General features: G+C 42.4%; 1 protein-coding gene across 1 annotated transcript in view; it reads left to right on the top strand.

The window, feature by feature from the left end:
* The window catches only part of AKAP9 (A-kinase anchoring protein 9), a gene marked incomplete at its 5' end in the record, with an annotated part of 407,878 nt that overhangs the window by 317,142 nt on the left and 68,758 nt on the right, over positions 1-21,978 (top strand). The window contains 5 exon segments of the mRNA XM_082257825.1: positions 6,355-6,393; positions 11,624-11,856; positions 14,174-14,293; positions 15,414-15,590; positions 18,085-18,186. Of these exon segments, the coding sequence (XP_082113951.1) occupies positions 6,355-6,393; positions 11,624-11,856; positions 14,174-14,293; positions 15,414-15,590; positions 18,085-18,186 (671 nt within the window).

The raw sequence follows: 21,978 nt of genomic DNA, 5'->3' as shown, positions 1-21,978 counted from the left end.
CTTAAAAGTTTGGTGCAAAGCACCAGTTCCCTGTGCTCAGAGTGGTGTAGTCTCTTGTCCACCTCTATTGAGATCTTGCAGCTGTTTCTGGAGCTATGGACACGACAACCCAGGAAAAACACTACGGCCTTGCTGCCCCTTGAACGACCAGGGAAGTCTGGAAACACTGGAAACAACAAGCAAACACAGGGGCACACCGGCCTAGTGTATTATTCTTTGGATGGTTTATTTAACCACTTTACCACCGGAGGATTTTGCTGTCTTACATCCAGGCCACTTTTTGCGATTCGGCGCTGTGCGACTTTAACTGACAATTGTGCGGTTGTGCGACGCCGTACCCAAACGAAATGTATGTCCTTTTTTTCCCCCACAAACAGAGCTTTTCTTTGGTGGTATTTGATCACCTGTGCGATTTTTACTTTTTGCGCTATAAACAAAAAAAGAGCGTAAATTTTGAAAAAATAACAATATTTTCCCCTTTTTTTTTTATATGAAACTTTGTTTACACAAGCGGGCGGATCTCCAGACTTGATTCCTCGACAATCGGGGAAGAGCGGCGGTGATCACTGCCTCTCCTCCCCTGGCCCGACTCCCGCTGTGACTGAAAACAGTGGGAGCGAGCCCCCGGCGGCGCGCGCGCCCCGCCCACAAGGGGAGGGGTCCACCGACGTAGGTCTACGTCGCTGGACGGGAACGAGCCACTTTGTCGCAGTACGGTCAACGTGACCAGTCGGCAAGTGGTTAAAAGAAAAGTTAAAAAATACTCACAAACGAGTTCTTGATAAAAGCATATCATACAAGGAACCTCATATGATATGCTTTTATCAAGAACTCGTTTGTGAGTATTTTTAAACTTTTCTTTTAAATAAACCTTCCAAAGGATAATGCACTAGGCCGGTGCACCCCTGTGTTTGCTTGTTATCCCCATATACTTACATGGGCTGCCTGCACGTAGCACCTGGTGGCTCAAGCCACATAAGCAAACAGCTCGTTCACAGTGTACATGAATGAGGCCTTATGTAGAAACCTGTTCCAAAGAAACAACTAGAGAGATTTTTAAAATCATTTTTTTTTTAGATATGCTGTGTGAATGGGAAGAGAAAACAAACTTATATTGGGACTTTCTCTGCAAAAGTAAAAATACACTTTAGGCAGAGATGTTAGGCTAGTCCATAAAAGCCAAAGGATTCCCCCATCCACACATTCAAGGTGTACGAGGGAATCCTCCCCACTGCGCTGATGTATTCTGACAGCAGGGCCTCCCCCGCTGTCAGAATACAATGATCAGCGCTGCAGCCAATTGGCTCCAACACTGATCAAAGCAAAATTGCTTAGATCGACTGTTCTCAAATGGGAACAGCCATGGATGGATTGATCCGGTTCAGCAGAGACTGGCCGAATTTCGATCCATCTATGACCAGCTTCAGTCCTACTCTCTGGATAAATGGAAAAACCTAGTCTGGAGCTTTGCCAGTGCATAAAAATGGGAGCTTCTCATCAAAAATTTGAAATAAACCTTAAAAATGTATTCTTACTAAAAAATACACCATGGTTCTCCTTTAGATTAAACCCCTTTGCTTACTAGCAGAACTCATCTTTGTAAACTAATTCACTTACATAAAAGTTCTGTTAATAATGGTTTGAATGAGGGAGCTTTTAGCATTTCACTACGAAGGAACAATGGCTGGAGTGAAGCAGGACATGATCCTCTCATCTTCCTATTACTTCTTGTGCCAGCGATTGTGGTTGGTCAGATAGGAATTGAGACATTAAAAAAAACGTAGAGATTCGTATAAGTTTAGATTAGTTCTCTTTCTACCTGTTGGTGAGGTCACCCTTACCTCCTTCCCAGTGATATTACAGAATCAGGACGATTAGAAGAGAACAGGGTGCCAGACAGCACTAAAACACTGACAGAGGTTGTATACCCCTTTCCTAATTTTAGCTGGAATTATCCTTTATCAAAAAAAAAACACAAACTCTTCCAGTCCCCCAGCCTATCATTCTGCCTGAAATATAGTTTCTACGAAAAGCAAAGCTGTTATTAAAAATTATATATAAAGCTATAATCATTTATTGCATCTACTGCTGTAATATCTATAGAAAATTATTACTATTTTTTTTAAACTGAAAAGGTTTTGTTCTTTTTTTTTTTCCAAACTCACCACTTTATTGTCTATTTAGTGTTTTTCTGACTGTACTAAACTGTATTTTAAAGCTTTTTTATTTGTTGCTTACAGATTTTTTTGAATATAATACTTGTTTTTAATGTCTAAATCTACTTTTTATTTCATTGTTGACTTCTTCCTACAGTTAACTAAATATTGTGTTTTTATAGAGAAAAATGTGTATTAATTATATCATAGAGGACCTGTCACCATTTAATTATATCATAGAGGACCTGTCACCAGGGAACAAATCAGACACACCAGTTAAAAAAGAAAAACTTTTTCAAGCACTTTCAATGTCTACTGCTTCCTTTTGACACAACCAGTCCATGATTTTCATTACTTTCTATGCAAAAAAAAGATTATTAGATTGTCCTCCAAAACTGATTTTCATAAACAAAAACATGTAACAAAACAAAAAGAAAAAAAATTACATTGACCAGGCTTCATTTTAAGAAAACTAGTGTTGCTAGAGTTAAAAAGTATAAACTTTAGGTTATAATCTGTCCCAATTATAGTGACACCAAAATTATGATTCTTGTATGAGACCCGGTTCGCACTGATGCGAGTGCCGGGTTCGCATGTAATATCGGAGCGCACTGCTCCGACATTACATGCGATCAGCTGTGCGGTGCGAGTTTAGCCATACAGTTTGTATGGCTAAATTCGCATTGCACCCGGTGCAAACACGCACAGGAGGCATTTTTGCAGCCGCATCAGGATCGGATCGCACAGCGGTTCACACTTGTGCGATCCCATCCTGTGCGAACTGCACGATCGCACTGCGATATGCGATCAAACTGGGGGTGTCGTTAAGATTACATTGACACCCCCAGCGTATCGCATATGGCAGTGTGAACTGCCGGGGGTGCGTGTGCGATGCAGGAAAAGGCTGCGAATTCGCAGCCTTCCCGCATCGCAATAGTGTGACCCGAGCCTGAAGCATGGCAGCATTATTTACAAATAAATAAAAAGCTGTTTTTTTTTTTTTTTTTTTGTTTTTGCTAATTTTTTTATTTGATCACAAAAAAATAAAGGAATCCCCCGCTGAGCAGGAGGATGACAGCTGTCAGTTCCCCATGCATCTCTATGGGGAGAATCGGAACCGTCGGTCCGTTCTCATCCGATCCCATCCGATCCTCTGGATGGATGGAAAATAGGGTTTCCATCCGTCCAGATTTGACGGATCGGATCGGATGTCAGCGGACATGTCTCCGCTGACATCCGACGCCCCATAGGGATGCATGGGGGTGGGGGGGCGTTCAGATCCGCCAAAAAAAAAAACGGACAGGCGGATCCGAACGGTCCGCCTGTGTGAAAAAGCCCTTAGGCCCCTTTCACATTCTGATGAGGTCCGTCTGTCGGTTTTTCAGGCGGACCTGACCGGACCCTATAGTCTCCTCAATGGAGCAGCAGGTGTGTCTGCTGACACCCGCCGCCATCCGATCCACTTCTGCCCGCAAAAAACAGATGGATGGTGGTCCTATTTTCCATCCGTTTTGAAAGCTACCATTGGATGGAAATGGACAGGTGGTCCATTTCCATCAGATTACCTCATAGAGGAGAGCGGGACTGTGTCCGTGTCCACTCTGCACAGTGATCGAACACGGACCTGTCATCCGCCTGCTTAGCAGGGATCAGTGGAGCGATCCCCCACTGAGCAAGCGGAATCCGTAACATGGAGGCCTCAGGGTGATACACAGAGATTAAACAAATCCTCCTACATTAAGTTGTACCTGTTTATCTTCAGCTCTCTCTCCTCTATAGCCTCCTAAAGCACACATTTTACACAGCATTTCTAAACTTCAGAAGGCCAGGGCCGGGGTGGGGATCTAACACTGCACAGCATAGAGCAGGTAGCTGAGTGTATTTTGAGACCTAAGGCTGGCCATACATCTTCAGTTTTCTTGTGCAATTTTCTGTTAGATTTACCAAAAACCATATAATATGAGGTCAAAACTAAACAACACTTTCAATTGCATCCAATTAGGCAGGCCTTTGTACTACATAGTTGAACGTAAATCTAAGGAAAATTGTATAATGTATGGCCAGCCTAAGGCCTCTTACACACAATTCCTGTTTGAACATCTACTTTTTCCAGACGTTTTTTTATTTTTTATTTTTTTATGTGTTTGTTCTTATTTGTGTGCATTGAGGCTTAAATTACTGACCAAAAATGCAGATTTTTCTATTTTGTTCTTACTGAAGAATGCACAGCGCTTGTTTATGTACCTGTGTGCACAGGTACATTACAATTAATGGGCTGTATTTTAGCTCAGAACAAAAAAAAAAATCTGTACTGAGCTTTTTCAAGCTGCGAGATGCTCAAACAGGAGTATCGTGTGCAAGAGGCCTAAGTGGGAGGGAAAGGACACACCTCCCTCTACACAATCCCATAGGGAAACATGCACATCTGAGGCTATTAATCACCTGCTGTGCTGGAAGGGGGGGGGCATCTCCTGGGATTACCTGGTGTTGGCATAGACCGGTGATGGCAAACCTTGGCACCCCAGATGCTTTGGAACTACATTTCCCATAATGCTCTTGCATCATGCAGTGTGGTTGAGCATCATGGGAAATGTAGTTCCAAAACATCTGGGTGCCATGGTTTGCTATCACTGGCATAGACTGTCAGAAGTGACCTAAGAGTAATGACAGAGCAGACAAGATTCATGATAGGTGCTTTGGATTGAGGCAAGTGTACCTAATAGGGATATGCTTTGTTAATTTTCCTTTTAGAGGTTTACAACCACTTTAACACTGTGCAGAAGCTTTATTGTACACATCAGCTGCTGCAAACACAGCTGCAAAATAACGAGCAGGATTTTGCCAGCAATAACAGCCGGAGAGCGGCTCTGTGTACAGCACAAGTCCAAGCTCCTTTGTTGAATTTTTTTTTTTTTTTTTTAGGGCATGTGCCTTTGGCCCAAAATTCTCATCTGGTTAATAGAAGAATATTGCATATAGCACAAGTACATAGCACTGAGAATATTAGATTATTTGCAGTTTGCCTGAAACTCCTATGTATGTAAAAAAAAAGTATACAATAAAGTATATAATATGTAGAAACCCAGCTAATATATCAGCTGAGACACATTTTGAAGAGTAAAGGGATTTTCGGTTTGTCTTCTAGAACCTTGGTGACAGGTCCTCTTTCAGATCATTGTCATTCATCCTCCTGTTTTAACACATTTTGTTTTATTCTTGGGTAATAACCTGTTGTATAATGGGCTCAGATCCCACACTCGTCTCCCAGAACAGGTAAGGCCATCAGTATAACAGATCTCGGTCATTCCAAACCCACTGGGAGGCATTTATAAAACTTAAGGAACATATGGCACTTTTCCACTGCAAGTACCGGCTCGACTCTACTCGGCCCTGCTTGGATCGGTTTACTTTTCCACTGCTGGTACCGCATGGTATGGTGTTGGAACGGTACGGTATGGTTTGCTTTTCCACTAAAGTAGTACTAAAGTTAGGTGGGTGGGATAACAACGGGGTGGGTGGGATTCTCTGACCAATCAGTGGCTAGTAGTGACTGCATGCAAAGGATTGTGGGATAAGGTACCGGGTATGGTACCTCTTCGAACCACAATCGAGGTGGTACTGTTTTTGAGAGCCGTACCGTCTGCTTCCATGCAGTGGAAAAGCGCCACCGTACCGTACCGAACCGTTCCTACACCATACCATGCGGTACCAGCAGTGGAAAAGCACAAAAGCGAGCCGAACCGTTCTGTTCCATGCAGTGGAAAAGCGCCATAAGAAAACTGGGCAGTATCTGCCCTTTGGTAAAAAGTTAAACTTTTGCTTGCTTTTTTTTAAATTAATTAGTAAAAATATAAAACTGTGCCGCTATAAGGGTGGTGCACAGAAACTTCTGACTTTTTTTTTTTATCCTGTGTGTTTTATAAACTCCTGGTTGGCTGCAGGTGCAGTTTAGCCTGCGGTGGTCATTCTGTCTTGATGACATCATGGGAATATTACCAAGATCTGTATACTGATGATGAGATAATTCACATAATGTTCTCTTGGATGAGCGATCTCCACATTGCTTCAGTCTAATTTCACTCCCTGTTCACCCCTGTGCTGCTCTCTCTCCTCTCTCCAGTATTATCACATTGCAGAAGAACTGTAGACGGCATGTGAATTACATACACTGCATTTGTTTTGTTCTCTATCCTCCCAGGCTTAGTAGAAGCTGCAGTCGTTGCAGCTCCCAAAGAAGGTGTGTTTGTATCCCGCATGGCCAGCCTTGTAAACGGGTGTCTAAGAGCACAGATTGGGAATGAATTAATCCTCTTTGGCTTTTTTTTTTGGGCTTCCACTCTCTGATTTCTTCGCACTAACCAATCCTGGCTTGCCACTGCTGAAATAACCCGCTTCTGATCTTTCCTAACCTGACCACCTCTTCTGTTGGTGCTTCTAGCTCCTTTTGCTGTAAGGGGCTCCAGGAGGTTCTATAGAAAAGGGTTAACCTCCTTCCACTTACCAAGGGGTTCTGCTGAGTGATTTACAGGCCAAGCCTTGTTCACTTTCCTGTGAGGGCTGTATGAAGTCTAAACCATTATCTGAAATTATTTACATGGGCTGCTGTTGTATGGGGTGCTGCCTGCCATGAAGTTGGGTAGATCCTTTGTGTTACCTGGGGAAAGAGTCGACAACAGGCGTGACGGATAGTAGAGTACTGTAAGTTCTTAGACTAATGACCAGAGCAAATTACTGGCAGTCGCAGTTAACAGACTGATGGCCAGGACAGGTATAGACAGAGTTCAGGTTCCAGACAAACAATAGCAGCAGTAAATAAACTGGGTACAAACAGAACACAAGAATAATCCAAGGCATGGACAATCAGCCTGAAGTCACAGACAGACATCTATCCACAACATGCGCAAAGAGAAAATCCTGTTAATCAGACTTGGGCTTGAGGCTGTGGCCTCGCTTTAAAGTCCTCTAATGAGGGCAAGTGTGCACTTCAGTCATGAGACTGCAGTGCTGAATGACAACCAGCAGATGCCAAACGTACATAGCTGATCATTGGACTGTCATCAATTCTAATGCAGGGGTCTCCAAACTTTCTAAACTAAGGGCCAGTTTACTGTCCTTCAGGATTTTGGGGGGCCAGACTGGCCATTGGGAGTAGAAAAGGTCCTGATGTCAGTGGGGAAAAACAATGCCCCATCTTTGGTGTCATTAGGATTAATTGTGCCCTATTGTTGGTGTCCTTGGGAGGAATTGAGCCCTATGGTTGGTGTCATTAGGAGGAATTGTGCCCTGTCATTGGGAGGAATTGAGCCCTATGGTTGGTGTCATTGGGAGGAATTGTGCCCTGTTATTGGGAGGAAGGTGCCCTATTGCTGCTGTCATTGGGAGGAATCGTGCCCTATGGTTTGTGTCATTGGGAGGATTTGTGCCCTGTCATTGGGAGGAATGTGCCCTATGGTTAGTGTCATTGGGAGGAATTGTGCCCTGTCATTGGGAGGAATGTGCCCTATGGTTGGTGTCATTGGGGAGGAATTGTGCCCTGTCATTGGGAGGAATGTGCCCTATTGTTGGTGTCATTGGGAGGAATTGTGCCCTATGGTTTGTATCATTGGGAGGAATTGTGCCCTGTCGTTGGGAGGAATGTGCCCTATGGTTAGTGTCATTGGGAGGAATTGTGCCCTGTCATTGGGAGGAATGTGCCCTATGGTTGGTGTCATTGGGAGGAATTGTGCCCTGTCATTGGGAGGAATGTGCCCTATGGTTGGTGTCATTGGGAGGAATTGTGCCCTATGGTTAGTGTCATCGGGAGGAATTGTGCCCTGTCATTGGGAGGAATGTGCCCTATGGTTGGTGTCAATGGGAGGAATTATGCCCCATAATTGGGGGGAATTGTGCCCCGTCATTGGGAGAAATTGTGCCCCGTCAGTGGGGGGAGGGGGGGATTATGCACTATTGTTGGTATCTGTGGATAAAATAAAGCAAAGGGCCGCCTCTGGGCCACGGTATGGAGACCGGTGTATTGAAGGACCTGTATAAAGTAGATATGGCAGCATCTCCTGTTTCAGTACAGCTGATTTCAGATAAGGGCTGAGATGTCACACAGCCCTTGCCCTCTTCTGAAAGTTATGGAGCACTTTAAATGGATGACTAGGTTCCTTGGTGAGGAAATGGAAAGTGTTTAGCCCTTTTCTGGAGAATCTCCTATATTCCTGAACTCTTTTCCGTAACATGCATCATATCCCCGAAATAACCATCATCTTATCCTCCAGTTACGATCATGTTTCACTCTCTATCATTCCTGATTCAGAATGCTATCCCAAGAACTGAAATTTTTGTTCTGTCCTGTTTTTGGATCACCGAACATTCAACGATCACACTACATTTAAGATGATGGTAATAGGCAGGGCTCGCTGAGACAGCGGGAAGAAAATTGCATTTAGCGACTGGTGATTTTCTTTTCATTTTCACATTAATCATCTTTGTGACGGATTTCTTTCCCTTGTAACAGCACCCGGTGAAAGTTTGCAGTTGAAACCATGGAAAGTATTAGACTGTGTGCCTAACTGTACCCGGTGCAATGGGCTGACACGTCCTGGCTTTCAGATGTGCTGGGAAGAATATTGGATTCTGAGGACTGACATATTAGAATATAGGGGAAAATGGGGTATAAATGCAACATTCTTTCAAAGTATTACGGTACATTAAGAAATATTATTATTAAAAGAAACATTGTAGCATTTAAAGAGGATCTTTAGTTCCCTGATATAACATTTTTGAATATCTGCTGCATGCACAAATGTTCTGAGGGTCTCGACCTGGTCTTTGGGACTCAGCAGAGACCTGCGATATTTCCGTGCATGCCCAGGCGTATACTCTGGTATCTGACACCCAGACTCCTACTGCATTTGTGCACCTGCATGGTAAACCCCATGTGCATGCGCAGTTGAGCAGAAGGACTCTGCCGGGTCCCAGTGACCTCTTCCGCATTTGCGCACCCACGGAATCCTGGATGCCCATGTGCCGGTCAGCAAAACTGCCTCCTGGGATGTTGTGTGGACATCCCAGGAGGCAGCAGTGGGCGCTATATAATTTTCACCTATGCAAGAAAGAAGTGCTACTGAAAAGGTTAAGATGCATTTAAAAAAATCGAGTATTAATTTCTGATTGAGGGGTCCAGAAGAAGGAAGACATTTATTTTAATGGCTGAAGGTCTGCTTTAAACATAATTGAGAAGGCTTTTACAGTATATAAAGTCCTTTTCTTTATTGAAGTCTTGTATTTGTTGTACTGTGAATGACGTTTGCCTTCTAATTTGACAAAAATCAAAGAATCCTAATAGAATTGAATCTGTTTTAATAAAAAACAAATAAAAAGCAATGTCAGACCCTGGACTATGTCCCCTGTACTTCTCCCAAGATGCACTGGGCCCTTCCAAGTTTGCAGGTAGCATTTTCAGAATGACTGTTGAACTTTTTAGAGGACAGTGTGGAGAACCCTGTTCCTACATGTTTCAAGATTTACATTATTGATTATTTATATGGTAAATTGTCTGTATGACATGGTATCATATTTTTGATCCTCTTAAGGGAAATTAATTTTGGACCCTACATTCTGTAGTATATCACTGCAGGTATGAATTTTCCCTTATAGGACTCAATGAGATCCTATCTATACTCTTCACTAGGGTAAATGCTTGGAATGATTACAAGGGTTACTGGATCACAAGAACAGGGAACGTTGTATCTTAGCCAGCTCCTACAACATCTCCAACCCCTGCAACTGCCTCTGTAAGGCCTGTTTAACATGGGCTTCAGATTGTAAAGAAAACAGTGTGAACAGCAAGCTTTGACAAAGCATTAGCAGAGCTTTCAGCAAGCTTTTATGAAGCTTTTAAAGTACCATTTAACTCCAGCTTATAAATGTTGAGCACAGGTCATAATAGGAGTGCTGATTGCCACTTTAAACAAGCTGCTAGCATGATTCAGAACTTCTTGAAGCTTGTTGAAAGCCTGCTAGCATCTTATGTAAAGTGGCAATCAGCACTCCTATTAACATCTGTGTTCAGTATTTACAAACTGAAGTTGAATGGTACTTTAAAAGACTCAAGAAAGCTTGCTGAAAATTCTGCTAATGATTTTTCAAAGCTTCCTGTTCACACTGCGGTTATACAAGCTGAAGCCTGTGTGAAACAGGCCAAAATAACAGATGCATTCCTGAATCTTAAAACCCTCAACCCCCTGGGTGGTCTTGAATCCTAAAGGGCTGTACACACGGGTCGAATATCAGCAACATTGGCCGGTTCATCAGAAACCGGCCAACGTTCGGCCGCGTGAAAGGCATCCGGCCCGACAGAAGCCAGCTGAAAATCCAGCTTCTGTTGAAGGGGCATGACCGAAAAAGGTCTGCTGATCGACATCCGATCAGCACTCTCAGCCAATGGCTACGAGCGGTGACTGGACTTTTCTGGTGGGGGGGAAGTCCCCTGTCAGAATACACAAGCTCAGTGGGGCAGATTGTTGTACTAACATCGCCTAGTTAGTACTCCGGCTCCTCCCGAGCTGTTCTCTCTTTTTTTTTTTATTTAGTTTAGATCATCAGGTTTAACGAAAAAAAAACTGCTAGTGTATACTAAGTTTAATGCTGGCCATACACTTATAGATTTCTTTTTTTTGTTCATTCAGTCTGCATTAGGCTCCTCCACTAAGCTCCTCAGTGGCTTTTAGTATCCTCATAAACAATTGAAGACCAATGTTATCCTTTGAATAATTTGGATTACATGCAATAGTTGCATTTTTAAATGCTACGCTGTGTCTTGTTTGCACCCTCTCTATTTATCCTGAATACCATTATCATTGAAAGTGAAAGTAAAAAAAAAAATTCCAAATATTGGGTTGTCATCAGAAAAGTAAAAGATTGGAAATCTTCTAATGAGGACACTAGTTCTGGTGACACCCTGGGATTTCCTCACTTTGGAGGGATTTCCTGTCACTCCTGATTTCGGCTGTGTCCCATTGTGGAGGGAAGTCTCCGCAATGGGACACAGATGGCAATAAAACTGACCGGGGTTATAGCCCTCCCTTAATCTATCCAGAATTAAAAAATAATGTTGCCATAACACTTTAAGTTTAATTTGCACTCGTGAGTGTTATTTTAGGTTTTTAGTTTTAATATAAATATAATCAGTTTAGATTTTTCTGGGTTCATATACAAATAATGCAGGAAACCTCTATTGGGCAGCCACATCTCCGCAAACCTTGCTTCATTTGTTTCAGTTTATTGTGCTGAATTTCCTATACCCGCCAACTGGGGCCAAAAACTATTCTTTACACTAAGAGCATTGAACAAATGATTCCGATATGTCAGTCAGTCCAGTATTTTTCTGAACACAAGCATTTGGTTTATTAAGACCCTGTAATTACACATGGTTTCCACAGTATTGGGCCTAATGCTTCCTCTGTGACGTCTTTTCACAGAGCTCTTAGAGGAGACTGAAAAGCTCTTGCAGGAGAAGATTGAGGTTCAACGTCAAGCTGAGAAGGACTCGGGAGACCTCCACAAGCAAGTGAAAGTGCTGGAGGTGGAGCTTGAGGAACAGGTCAGCCGTAACATGGAGATGGAACAAGAAAAGAACACCATTCTGGAAGACCTGCGCCAGAAGAACCTTTCCCTGGAGAAACAGCTGGAGAAGACCCGCAGGTTCTTAGATGTAAGTGGAGGAGTAAGAAAGATATCAGGCGGGTGTCTTCTGATCAGAGCCCTCACAAGACATTTTTCTTTGTTCTAGTTATCATAAACAAGCCAACAAAAACGAAGTGCGTACAAAACAAAAAAATCAATCAAGAGTTAGTCGGTCAAACTAATTAAAAGCAGAACTCTAGCCAGTGTATTACACAAGCTGATCTTAAATTTAAAGCTGTTCTAGTGAAATTGAAATAAGTTTGTTTGGCCCAAGCTGGTCCAAACTATATATTTGCTTCACTAAGTGGTGCAGCTTTTCTCAGCGCTGTATTAACTGTAGGTAGACTCCGGTAAATACAGTATACAGCTCTGTTTTCTGGCCGTGAAAAACAAATTTCCTGTCCCACTCCCAGAACAAAATTGAGTCAGGCTTGAGTACTGCACAACTATTTATAGGAAGCTTTGAATGAATACAATACTCCCTCTGATTGGCTGAGGCAGAGAGGCGGGTGCATGAAGTCACGCTCTCCACCTCAGCCCATCAGAGGAAGCTTTGTATTCATTCAGAGACTACAAAGCTTCATATGATTGGCTGAGTAGTGTTCAGCCCTACTAAATTTTGTTCCAGAAGCAGGACAGGAAGTTCCCATCCCACTGCTGGGAGACAGCGCTGTATACTCAGAGTTGTATAAAGTACTCGAAACCCATACTTGAGTAGAAGGGGAAGTGCTCGATCAAAAAGTGACTTGAGTAGAAGTATTCAACATTTTTTGTACTTAAAGCGGAGTTCCGCCCTAAAATTAAACTTGCCTCCATCTTCTCGCTCCGGGTCACCTGAAAAACAAATGGATAATCGCAATTTTTATTTTTTTTTTACTTACCTGGTTTAGAAGAAAATATACTTACCTTACTTCCTCTTCCTCCCCTCGGCGGCCACGGCGATTCGTCACTTCCTGGCTTTGCAATGATTCCTGGGAGCTGAACGTCATCGCTCCCAGGAATCAATGCGCCTGCACCGGCCCCGACGTCAGTTCCGGTGCTGGCGCCGTCATACCTTGCTAAACAGCTTCTGGGCATGCCCAGAAGCTGTGCAGGGATGACGCTGCGGCACCAGAAGTGACGGAGGGGCCGGTGCAGTGCATCATGGGACCGAAGAAGACGGAAGAGGACGCAGAAGAGAATCGCGCTGGCTTCAAGCTGCCCACACATGAGACAATACATTTTCAAGGTAAGTATTTCTTCTTGCAGGTAAGTGCGACCCGGGACAGATCAGAGGCTAGCCATTGTGGAATGCACTAGCCCTGACTGTACCGGGGGTATTTTTATTTAAAAAAAATGTCTCAGGGAGGAACTCCGCTTTAAGTATTGCAAGTAGTTTTTTTTTTTTATTTTGCTACTCAAGTACTGAAAGTAAAAGTACAAGTACTGTGTTATGTAGTTATTAAAGAAAGAAGTCAAAAGTTTGAACATCATATTGTTTTTTATTATTTCAAATGCAGCTTTTATTTATACATACAGTAGCATTTATTTTCGTATGCGCTGATAATACACGTTTTGAGCTTCATGAAACCTGCCATCTACTGTTCTGGCAGTGGTAATTAGAGTAGAAGTATTGAAATCATTGAAAAAATGTAGTGAAGTAAAAGTGGAAGTAGGAGAAAAAAATTCTACTCTAGGAAAGTACAGATACCGCCTTTCGGTACTTAAGTACAGTAGTGAAGTAGTTCTACTTAGTTACTATACATCTCTGTGTATACTGTATGTATAAGGCTAGGGCTACATACAGTTCACACAGCACACAGGGCCACTGCATTACTTAGTGAAGTAAATACTTCATTTGAACCAGCTTAGTCAAAACAAACTATTTAAACTTCACTAAAAGCTGGAAATCCGCTTTAAAATTCAAGAAGACAGCATTGTTAAAAGTAAAGTGGCTTTTGCTATAGTAGTTGCCTTCAGTGTGCAGCTTCCTCTTGCAGCAATACATTTCCGCCACTAAATGCCATCAGGCTTCTGGGTTGCATGATGGCCAGCATCATTCAATCCACAGGCCCTGAGCCCAGGCTGCAATGGACCCTGCCCCTGGGGGGGGGGGGGGGGGGGATTGTGGCATTTAGAATTACTTTATTATTTATTTGCAGTTCCATAATAATAATTGCTGTTGCCATGAACTTACATAAGCCAGAAATACATCTAGTGAATGTAAATGAGTCTCTGCCATTTTGTTGTACCAATTATGGAGACAGTTGTGTGACTTTCCTTTGATTATTTTCATATGCATGTTTACTTTGTGCTGGAATATAAATGGCGCACAGCACTGACCGCCAGCTCTCATTATTCTACAGGAACAGGCAGTGGATCGGGAACATGAACGAGATGTGTTTCAACAGGAAATCCAAAAGCTGGAGCAGCAGTTGAAAATGCCACAAAGACATCAACCTGTTAACGACCATCAGAGTAATGAGGTGAGATAGAGCAAAATCATTCTTATGTTGCATGCCGTGCACTGTTTTTGTTTTACTTTTTGACCGAGTGAGAAAGGGTCACAAATTCTGTCACCCTTTTTATTACTATCCGTCTTCCGAAGCTTTTCCTTTACTTTCTGTTTGACACTTCAGGAAGTTCTGTTTGACAGTTCAGAAAGTAAGAAAGAATGTTTTTACTGTCAATCTGAACAAGAAATCATAAGAAATCCCTTCCCCCTCCAACAGGCACACAGATAGCAATAAAACATCCTCAGTACTGAAGGTTTTATCATTTTTGTTTTTGGTTTTCATTGTTGTTTGTGTCCATGACATACAATGCAGAACCAACAGTTCTGCATTGTAAGTGAGGACGCCAAGGGCCTACCCATAACCCAGAGCGTCACAGAGAAGAATAAAGTGCCAGCTGTTGGGGGAGTAAGGGATATGGTAACACTGCTTTTAATTTGTTCTCTAAGCTAGAAATGAGTCTAAACTTGACTGAGCTATCCCCATCAGGAAGCTGTCAATGCCGACAGCCAATCATAGGAGGCGGAGGCATTTACCACCATACATCAGAATGTATGCAAGGAACATTTATACCTGCGGCTGTGGGACAAGGAATCACTCTGCCACCTATGATTGGCTGTTGGCTTTGACAGCTTCTTGGGCGAATAGCTCAACTGGGTTCGGACTCATGTACGAATACGACTAAGCGCATGACTGCAGACAAAAAAAACAGACATTTAACCCTTGCATTGCTTTAAGATAAAATCTGTGGCCTGAAATATGTGTAAAGCCTTTTAAGTTATTGTATTCAGGTGTTTCTGCCACACCGATTGTTAACAGGTAAGTAAAAAGAAGTACTGCATGATGACAGTTCTGGATTGCAGATGCAGTAATAGATTAGGAATGTAAAAAAATAATTAAAGGGTTGGGCTTAAATTAAACAGCTAAAATTTTTTTTAAATATTTCAAAAAATAAAAAATTAATTGATGCAAGTTATAAATGTAAGGATACTCCCAAGTACAGGTCATAGACATGCATGTTGTATACAATTGATCATTAAAATATGGACACAAGTGATGGATATAATTTTATTGTTTGTGCTACTTTTGGTAGGTGGAAAAGCTGGAGAGTCACCTGAAGGAGAAGACTGACAAGTGCAGTGAACTGTTGTTATGTAATGAGCAGTTCCAACGTGATGTTCAGGAGAGGAATGAGGAGATCGAGAAGCTAGAGTGCCGGATACGAGAGCTGGAGCAGGCTCTGCTCATCAGTGCTGACACTCTGCAGAAGGTATTATTCATATATAAAAGCATGCTGTAAAAGCAAAATAAATCCTGTGTGTGTAGACCCGGTGACCAGAGAATACATACTGCAATTCCATGGCAAATGATCACTGACAAAAGCATACTTCATGCCACAAAAGTGTATATTACAAACAAGCAGCTTGCAAAACCCATCTTCAGTTCAGTGCGGTCCCTAGCAGTACTTTTTTTTTCAAAACAAAATGTCCTCAGTCTTTCAGACTTAATGATGCCAAGACTTAAGCCTAGTACACACAGGCCAAATGTGGGCTGGCATCAGCTGATTCAATAGAAACCGGCCGATGTTTGGCTCGTGTGTACAGCAGCCGGTCCGACAAAAACTGACTGATAAAGGTCTGCCGACCAGCTCCTGATCAGTACTCTCAGCCAACGGCTGAGAGCACCAGAGTGTCTGGTGGGAGGGCTGTCTCCCTGTCAGAACACAATACTGTATCTCAGCAGGGAAGATCGCCGTACTAACATTGCATAGTTAGTATAGCGTCTCCGACCTGGGCTGTCAGTGGTGTGTACAAGGCTTAAGAAAACCATGTGAGAGCGGGATGTCACGGCCTTGCCCCTGAGCACAGCACGGTACATTTAATGATGTATTAATGAATACAGAGCTGTGATAGACTGGGTCTTTTATATCTGCCTGGAATTCAGCTTTAAGTAAAAAGAGCTACTGATGGTTGCTTCAGTTTAGACCAAGTATGGAACTAAAACATTCTTATCGGGCTAAGGCTTCAGTTACATTACATCTTCCATAATCGCAAACTGAACATATGGCATGTGTTCAAAATGGAAAAGCTATCTTAACTACTTAATCCCCAGCCCTATTTCGGACACTTTTTGTTCACAAGTTAAAACCAGTATTTTTTCCTAGAAAACTACTTAGAACCCCCAAACATTATATATATATATATATATATATATATATATATATATATATATATATATATATATATATAATATATTTTAGCAAAGACTCTGGAGAATAAAATGTCGGTCATTGCAATATTTTTTGTCACGCGGTATTTGCGCAGCGGTCTTTAAAACGCCATTTTTTTTTTAAACATTTTGAAAAATCACATTTCACTGCATTTAAAAAATACTAAGCAGTAAAGTTAGCCCATTTTTTCTGTATATTGTGAAAGATGATGTAACGCCGAGTAAATAGATACCCAACATGTTACGGTTTAAAATTGCGCCCCCCCGTGGGATGGCGACAAACTACGGTCAATAGAGATCTCAATAGGCGACGCTTTAAATTTATTTAATGGTTAGAGTTAGAGTGTAGCTCTCTTTATTAAATTATTGCCCACGCTCTGGTGATCACGGCGATACCTCACATGTGTAGTTTGAACAGCGATTTTATTCGCGGCTCGACTTCCGTATACGTTTTTTTTTGTGCGCGAGCTAACGGTGACGGGGGCGGCTAAATTATTTTTTTTTCCTATTTATTTTATTTTTTTTTTTACTTTATTCCAGGTTTTTAAAAAAAAAAAAAAAAAATCTGATCACTTTTATTGCTGTCACAAGCAATGTAAACATCCCTTGTGACACCAATATGTAGTGACAGGTACTCTTTATGGAGGGATCGAGGGTCTAAAAGACCCTAGACCCCTCCACTACACTTCCATGTATGCAAAACGCCAAAAACTGTGTTTTTGCATACAGCCGTTTTTTAAATTTGCCGCTTTTTGCAGCACAGTAACCCGGAAGTGACGTAATGGACGCCGCCTCCGTGTTACGTCATCGGAGACCCGATCGAAGCCATTTCCGGCATTGATCGGGACTCCATCCAGCCGGCGGACGTGCCGGCTGGGTGCTCGGGGCTCCCGGTGGGACGGGAGCCCCGAGCAAAGTCTCGGGAGGGTGGGGGGGGGGGACGTCTTTTATATCTCTAGCTAGAGGCATCACCCCGGTATACCCCCGCAAAGTCCGCCGATGTAATATACGTCGATATGCGGTAAGTGGTTAAAGTGAAAATATTTTATGGATTGTAGCTGAGGGAGGGGTTGGGGTTAAAGAACATTGTGATTTCTGTGTTCAGCTTTAAATGTTCTTCCTGGTGAATGAAACCATTACACAACAGCCAAAATATATTTGCCTTGTGGTAATGAGGTAATATGTTATTTATTTTCTTTGCAAGACAACAGAAAATACACCCTCGCATTCAGCTCTGATGTAGAAATATATATAAAGGTTTGCTACCCTAGATGGGGGAATTGAACAGTGATTGTAGAATCAATGTGGACCTCTGATACGATCCATGTCTATTTTGACACTTGCTGATGCTTAGCTGCTGCATTGGATGTTGGGAACTCACTGAACCACCTAGTTATACAAGCACCCATGTTGTGGGCCATGTACTGTATTTCAATAATACCTTTGTATAAAACTTATAGCAGTTAACCTGCTCTTCAACTCCATGCACATTCCATATCTGTGCATTAACCATTGTTCTAAATATGATTGTCTAGGTGGAGGACAGAAGACCATCTCTTGCTGGGACCAAAGGAGAAATGCCTCTTGAGGATCAGCTCCAGGTGGAGAGAGAAGCCACAGACAGAAAAGAGAAGGAGGTGAGTTTGTTGCTCTCTGCAGTCTGAAAGAGCAAAATGATGACGTCAAAAAATTCATTCATTGACATTTCCCATGACCCAGACATAGCTATTCGATGTACACCTCAGCAGAGCTGTTAATTATTTTCCACGGCTCCCTAATTGCAACACATAAACTGACCTACATACATAGCTAGTGATATACCTATGAAAGAATGCAGAGCATATGACCCAATGCAGCTTAAAGCAAACCATTTCAAACTTTCAGTGAAAGTGAATGGCCTGTCTTAGAGCAATTACCATATTGTGTGCCTGCTGTTCTCTTTATTAGCCAGAAAACTGTAGTCTGTGCACCTCCCTTATGTGGTTTAACCTTTTTTACTAGAGGCTCGACCTCCTTAAAAATCAGGCTCAACACTGCCATCCTCCTATTTAATGAAAGCACTTCAATGACTATTAAGACGCTCTCATTAATGATATTAAAGGAAGTGCAGTATCTGTACCTTAGTATCTTTTATAAAGCCTGTGGGCAATCAAACAACCCAGCAGTCTACTCAGATATGCTTCTTCAAAATTAAATGATTTGCGTAGATTTTTTGTTGTGGTCGTAACTGCTTTCTTTTTTTTATTCATAATCTGCTTTCTGAGTTCTGTCCGTGCACTGGATGGATTGGTGGGTTGTCAGAGCTTTGTAAACATGTCACTTCAGGTGACATCTCTCACACGTCTTCAATTCAACTCCTTCTTATTCCTATTAAATGAATACATCTGCATTCTGGAACTGCAACCTAAAATCAAACAGCAGGAGCGTGCACAGCAAGGTGGCAACACAACTTCTGTTTTGTAAGGCAGTGTGTGAGTGTTGTCACCCATTAAATGGAATTTCCAGGGCTGAACGAATGAATAGATCATTTCTTAAAAATAGCAAGTAAAAAGATGAAAGTTTGTGGGAATGCACGTGCATCAATTTTTTCTCTTGTCCAATGAGGGACACAGGAAGCCATAAAGCTTTAGGTTATACTGCCGTCTATAGGAGGATTGGACAGTGGCAAACAAAACAATCTGTTTATCCAGCCCAGGGTATAACACCGCCCTCTAACAACATGCCTCATATTTTTCCTAATGTCCTAGAAGGATGGTCGTTGTTTCTTCAGCTCTTCTGTTCTAAAAACTAACTTGTGTTTTTTCCTATAGCAAATTTGTATTTACTTTTTTCTTGAATCAAGAGTCTTGTCTAGGCCTCTTCTGGAGGTTTTCACTCTAATCCACAGCTAAGCCGTCTGGGTTTTCCCTAGCCTGACTTTTGGAACATACCTCTGTACTGGACATTGCGGGGATAGAATGGAAGTGACATTTGGTCACGAAAATTCCTCATAGGGTCCTTTCCAGACTCCATTCTGGTTAAATTAGCCTCAGTGCCTTCAAGGTTCACAACTACTAGCGTTACCTCTACACTTCCTCTGTCTCTGAAGACTCCTGTTAGAATACTCCTTCTTCTTACTATTAGAATTTCTCATGTCTTCAGAATCCTTCCTGGCTCTGCTGGGTGTAGTTTGGTCCTCTGTCCTTTCAGCTAAGCTTTTTACTACAGTCATGCAGGAATTTATTACTTCAAATTTCCCACCTAATTGCAGACTTTAATCGCAGAGGCCACAAACGCACTCCTGCACCCTCTCCAGCAGACAACCTTCGTGGCTTCTGGTTCATCAGCCATAGAGACTCTGACTCTGAGTCGCTCAAATCCTTGTCGAATAATTACCCCCAAGGGATTGCAGTCTACTGCTCTTATTTCCAAGTTTAAAAAGACTGTTTTCGGCCTTATTGATGCAGAGCATTCCATCCTGAAGCTAGAGAATCAACTTGTTACTTCATCCAGTGCTGTTTCCAGCCTTCGGTCATACAGGGCCCCTACGGCAGCAAAGTCTTATCCTTTGCACCCACATATGCAATGCTTTCCATATCAAAATTGGACTTAACCCTTCTAGGTTGTTTGCTCACCCTAAGAGCTTGCTGGCTTTATATCTGTTTGATGCAGATTTGCTAATAAATGTCCTCTATTCCCTCTATGGATTCAGCCATAGCTCACCTTCATAAGGTGAAGTACTATTCCGGTGGAGGACACCCCTGCTTTTAAGGACCCAACTGATAAGTGGTTGGAAGCCCTTTCTAGAACTCTCATTAGCAGTTCACACCTTGCACTCAAATCTGCTGTGGTTTTTTAAAATGTATGTATTTTGAAAAAAGCAGAGGATACATTCCAGAACAGTAGTCCCAGAACTCAAACGGTATTTAGAAAATGTTAACAATAGATCCATTTTCAAACATAACCGAATATATGCAAGAAGACCAAAGGAAAAATCAGAAAGAAAAGAGTGCAGAACGTGAGTCAAACTGGTATGTAAGAACGGCTGGAACTCTCCAGTGCCTTTTAATTTTCTCAGATTAGAGTGAAGTGAGAGATGGAGAGATAGAAGAGTAAGGTAGAAGAGAAAAGAGAGGGAGAAAAAAAAAATCTGCTGTGGTTTTACTTTGTAAAACAATGTCTGACTGGGCGAAATCCCTTAAAGTGAACTTTAAGAGGAAGGAAGGTTTTTGGTATTGCTCAAAAGACATGCTGTGTTACTTCTCCTCCTCGCACCGTTGTAACCTGTACACTGAGTTGTGCACGAGGTTCTCCAGGTTCAACAGCAAGCTGGGCAGGTTTGTCTCCAGGTACAGGGATCCACTGAGGGAAATAGTACACACTGATATTTGCCTTTCCTTCCCAGAAACGTCTTTCTCACCCGCTCTACTGGTTCCAGATGGAGGGTATTCTGATGATCCTCAGTGCTGTGAACTGGCCCAGGGAGATTTTGGTGCACCAACCTGGTAGGACTTCTTGCAGAAGCACTATAAGCCCTTCCACACCAACCTGGATATACTGACAAGGGGCGATTTGCCATCCTGCATCTTGTTAACAGGCTTTAATGGCATGGCTGTTGAAGCCCGGGCTCTAAAGGATTGGGGCATCACTGGGTCTGTCATTCCTATGATGCCCAAATCAAAGTTCTCTCATCAGACATGGAAGGCTTCAATTGAGGTGAGTTTAGGGGCTTTCATCTCAGGATTGCAGTTGGGTCTGGACCAGCTTTGGCTCTCAGTACGATCAAAGGTCAAGTCGCTGCTCTTTCAGTTCTGTTTGAGAAACCGCTGGCCTCCACTTTTTGATTAGGACCTTTATGCTGGTTTTCCCATGTGCTGCCATCTAGTCTCTTGTTATTCCATGGATCTGAAATTGATGTGCCTCAGAAGCCAAAGTTTGAACCCATCAGAGACATTCCTTTCTCCATTCTCACCCATAAGTTTGCTTTCCTTGTAGCCACCACCTCTGCAAGGCGAGTATCTTATTTGACAGACTCCTCTTGCAAATAATTGGATTTTCCTACAGCTTACCTGTAAAATCTTTTTCTTGGAGCACACAGATCTGCCATAATAAATACTATCTGGGTTATACGCCACCTATAGGTGAATGGACACTGGCAACCAAAAAGACCCCCTCTTTATAACCCCTCCCATACATGAAGTACCTCAGTTTTGTAGCAAGCAATAAACATCACAGACAAGAGGGGAGGGATCTCTGTCTCGTGATGTACTCCAAGAAAAGGATTTTACAGGTAAGCTGTAGGAAAAATCCAGTTTTCTTTAAAGTACATCACAGGACACAGAGCAGACATAATAATTACTATCTGGGACGTCCCAAGGCAATGTACTTGAGGGGAGGGGGACACTGAATACAAAAAAAAAATGCCATCAGACCGAAAAGATCTACATAGC

Source organism: Pelophylax lessonae (genome assembly GCF_965119305.1).
Source record: "Pelophylax lessonae genome assembly, chromosome: 5".
NCBI classification, from domain to species: Eukaryota; Metazoa; Chordata; class Amphibia; order Anura; family Ranidae; genus Pelophylax; species Pelophylax lessonae.
This window is presented reverse-complemented; position numbering and strand designations above follow the sequence as displayed.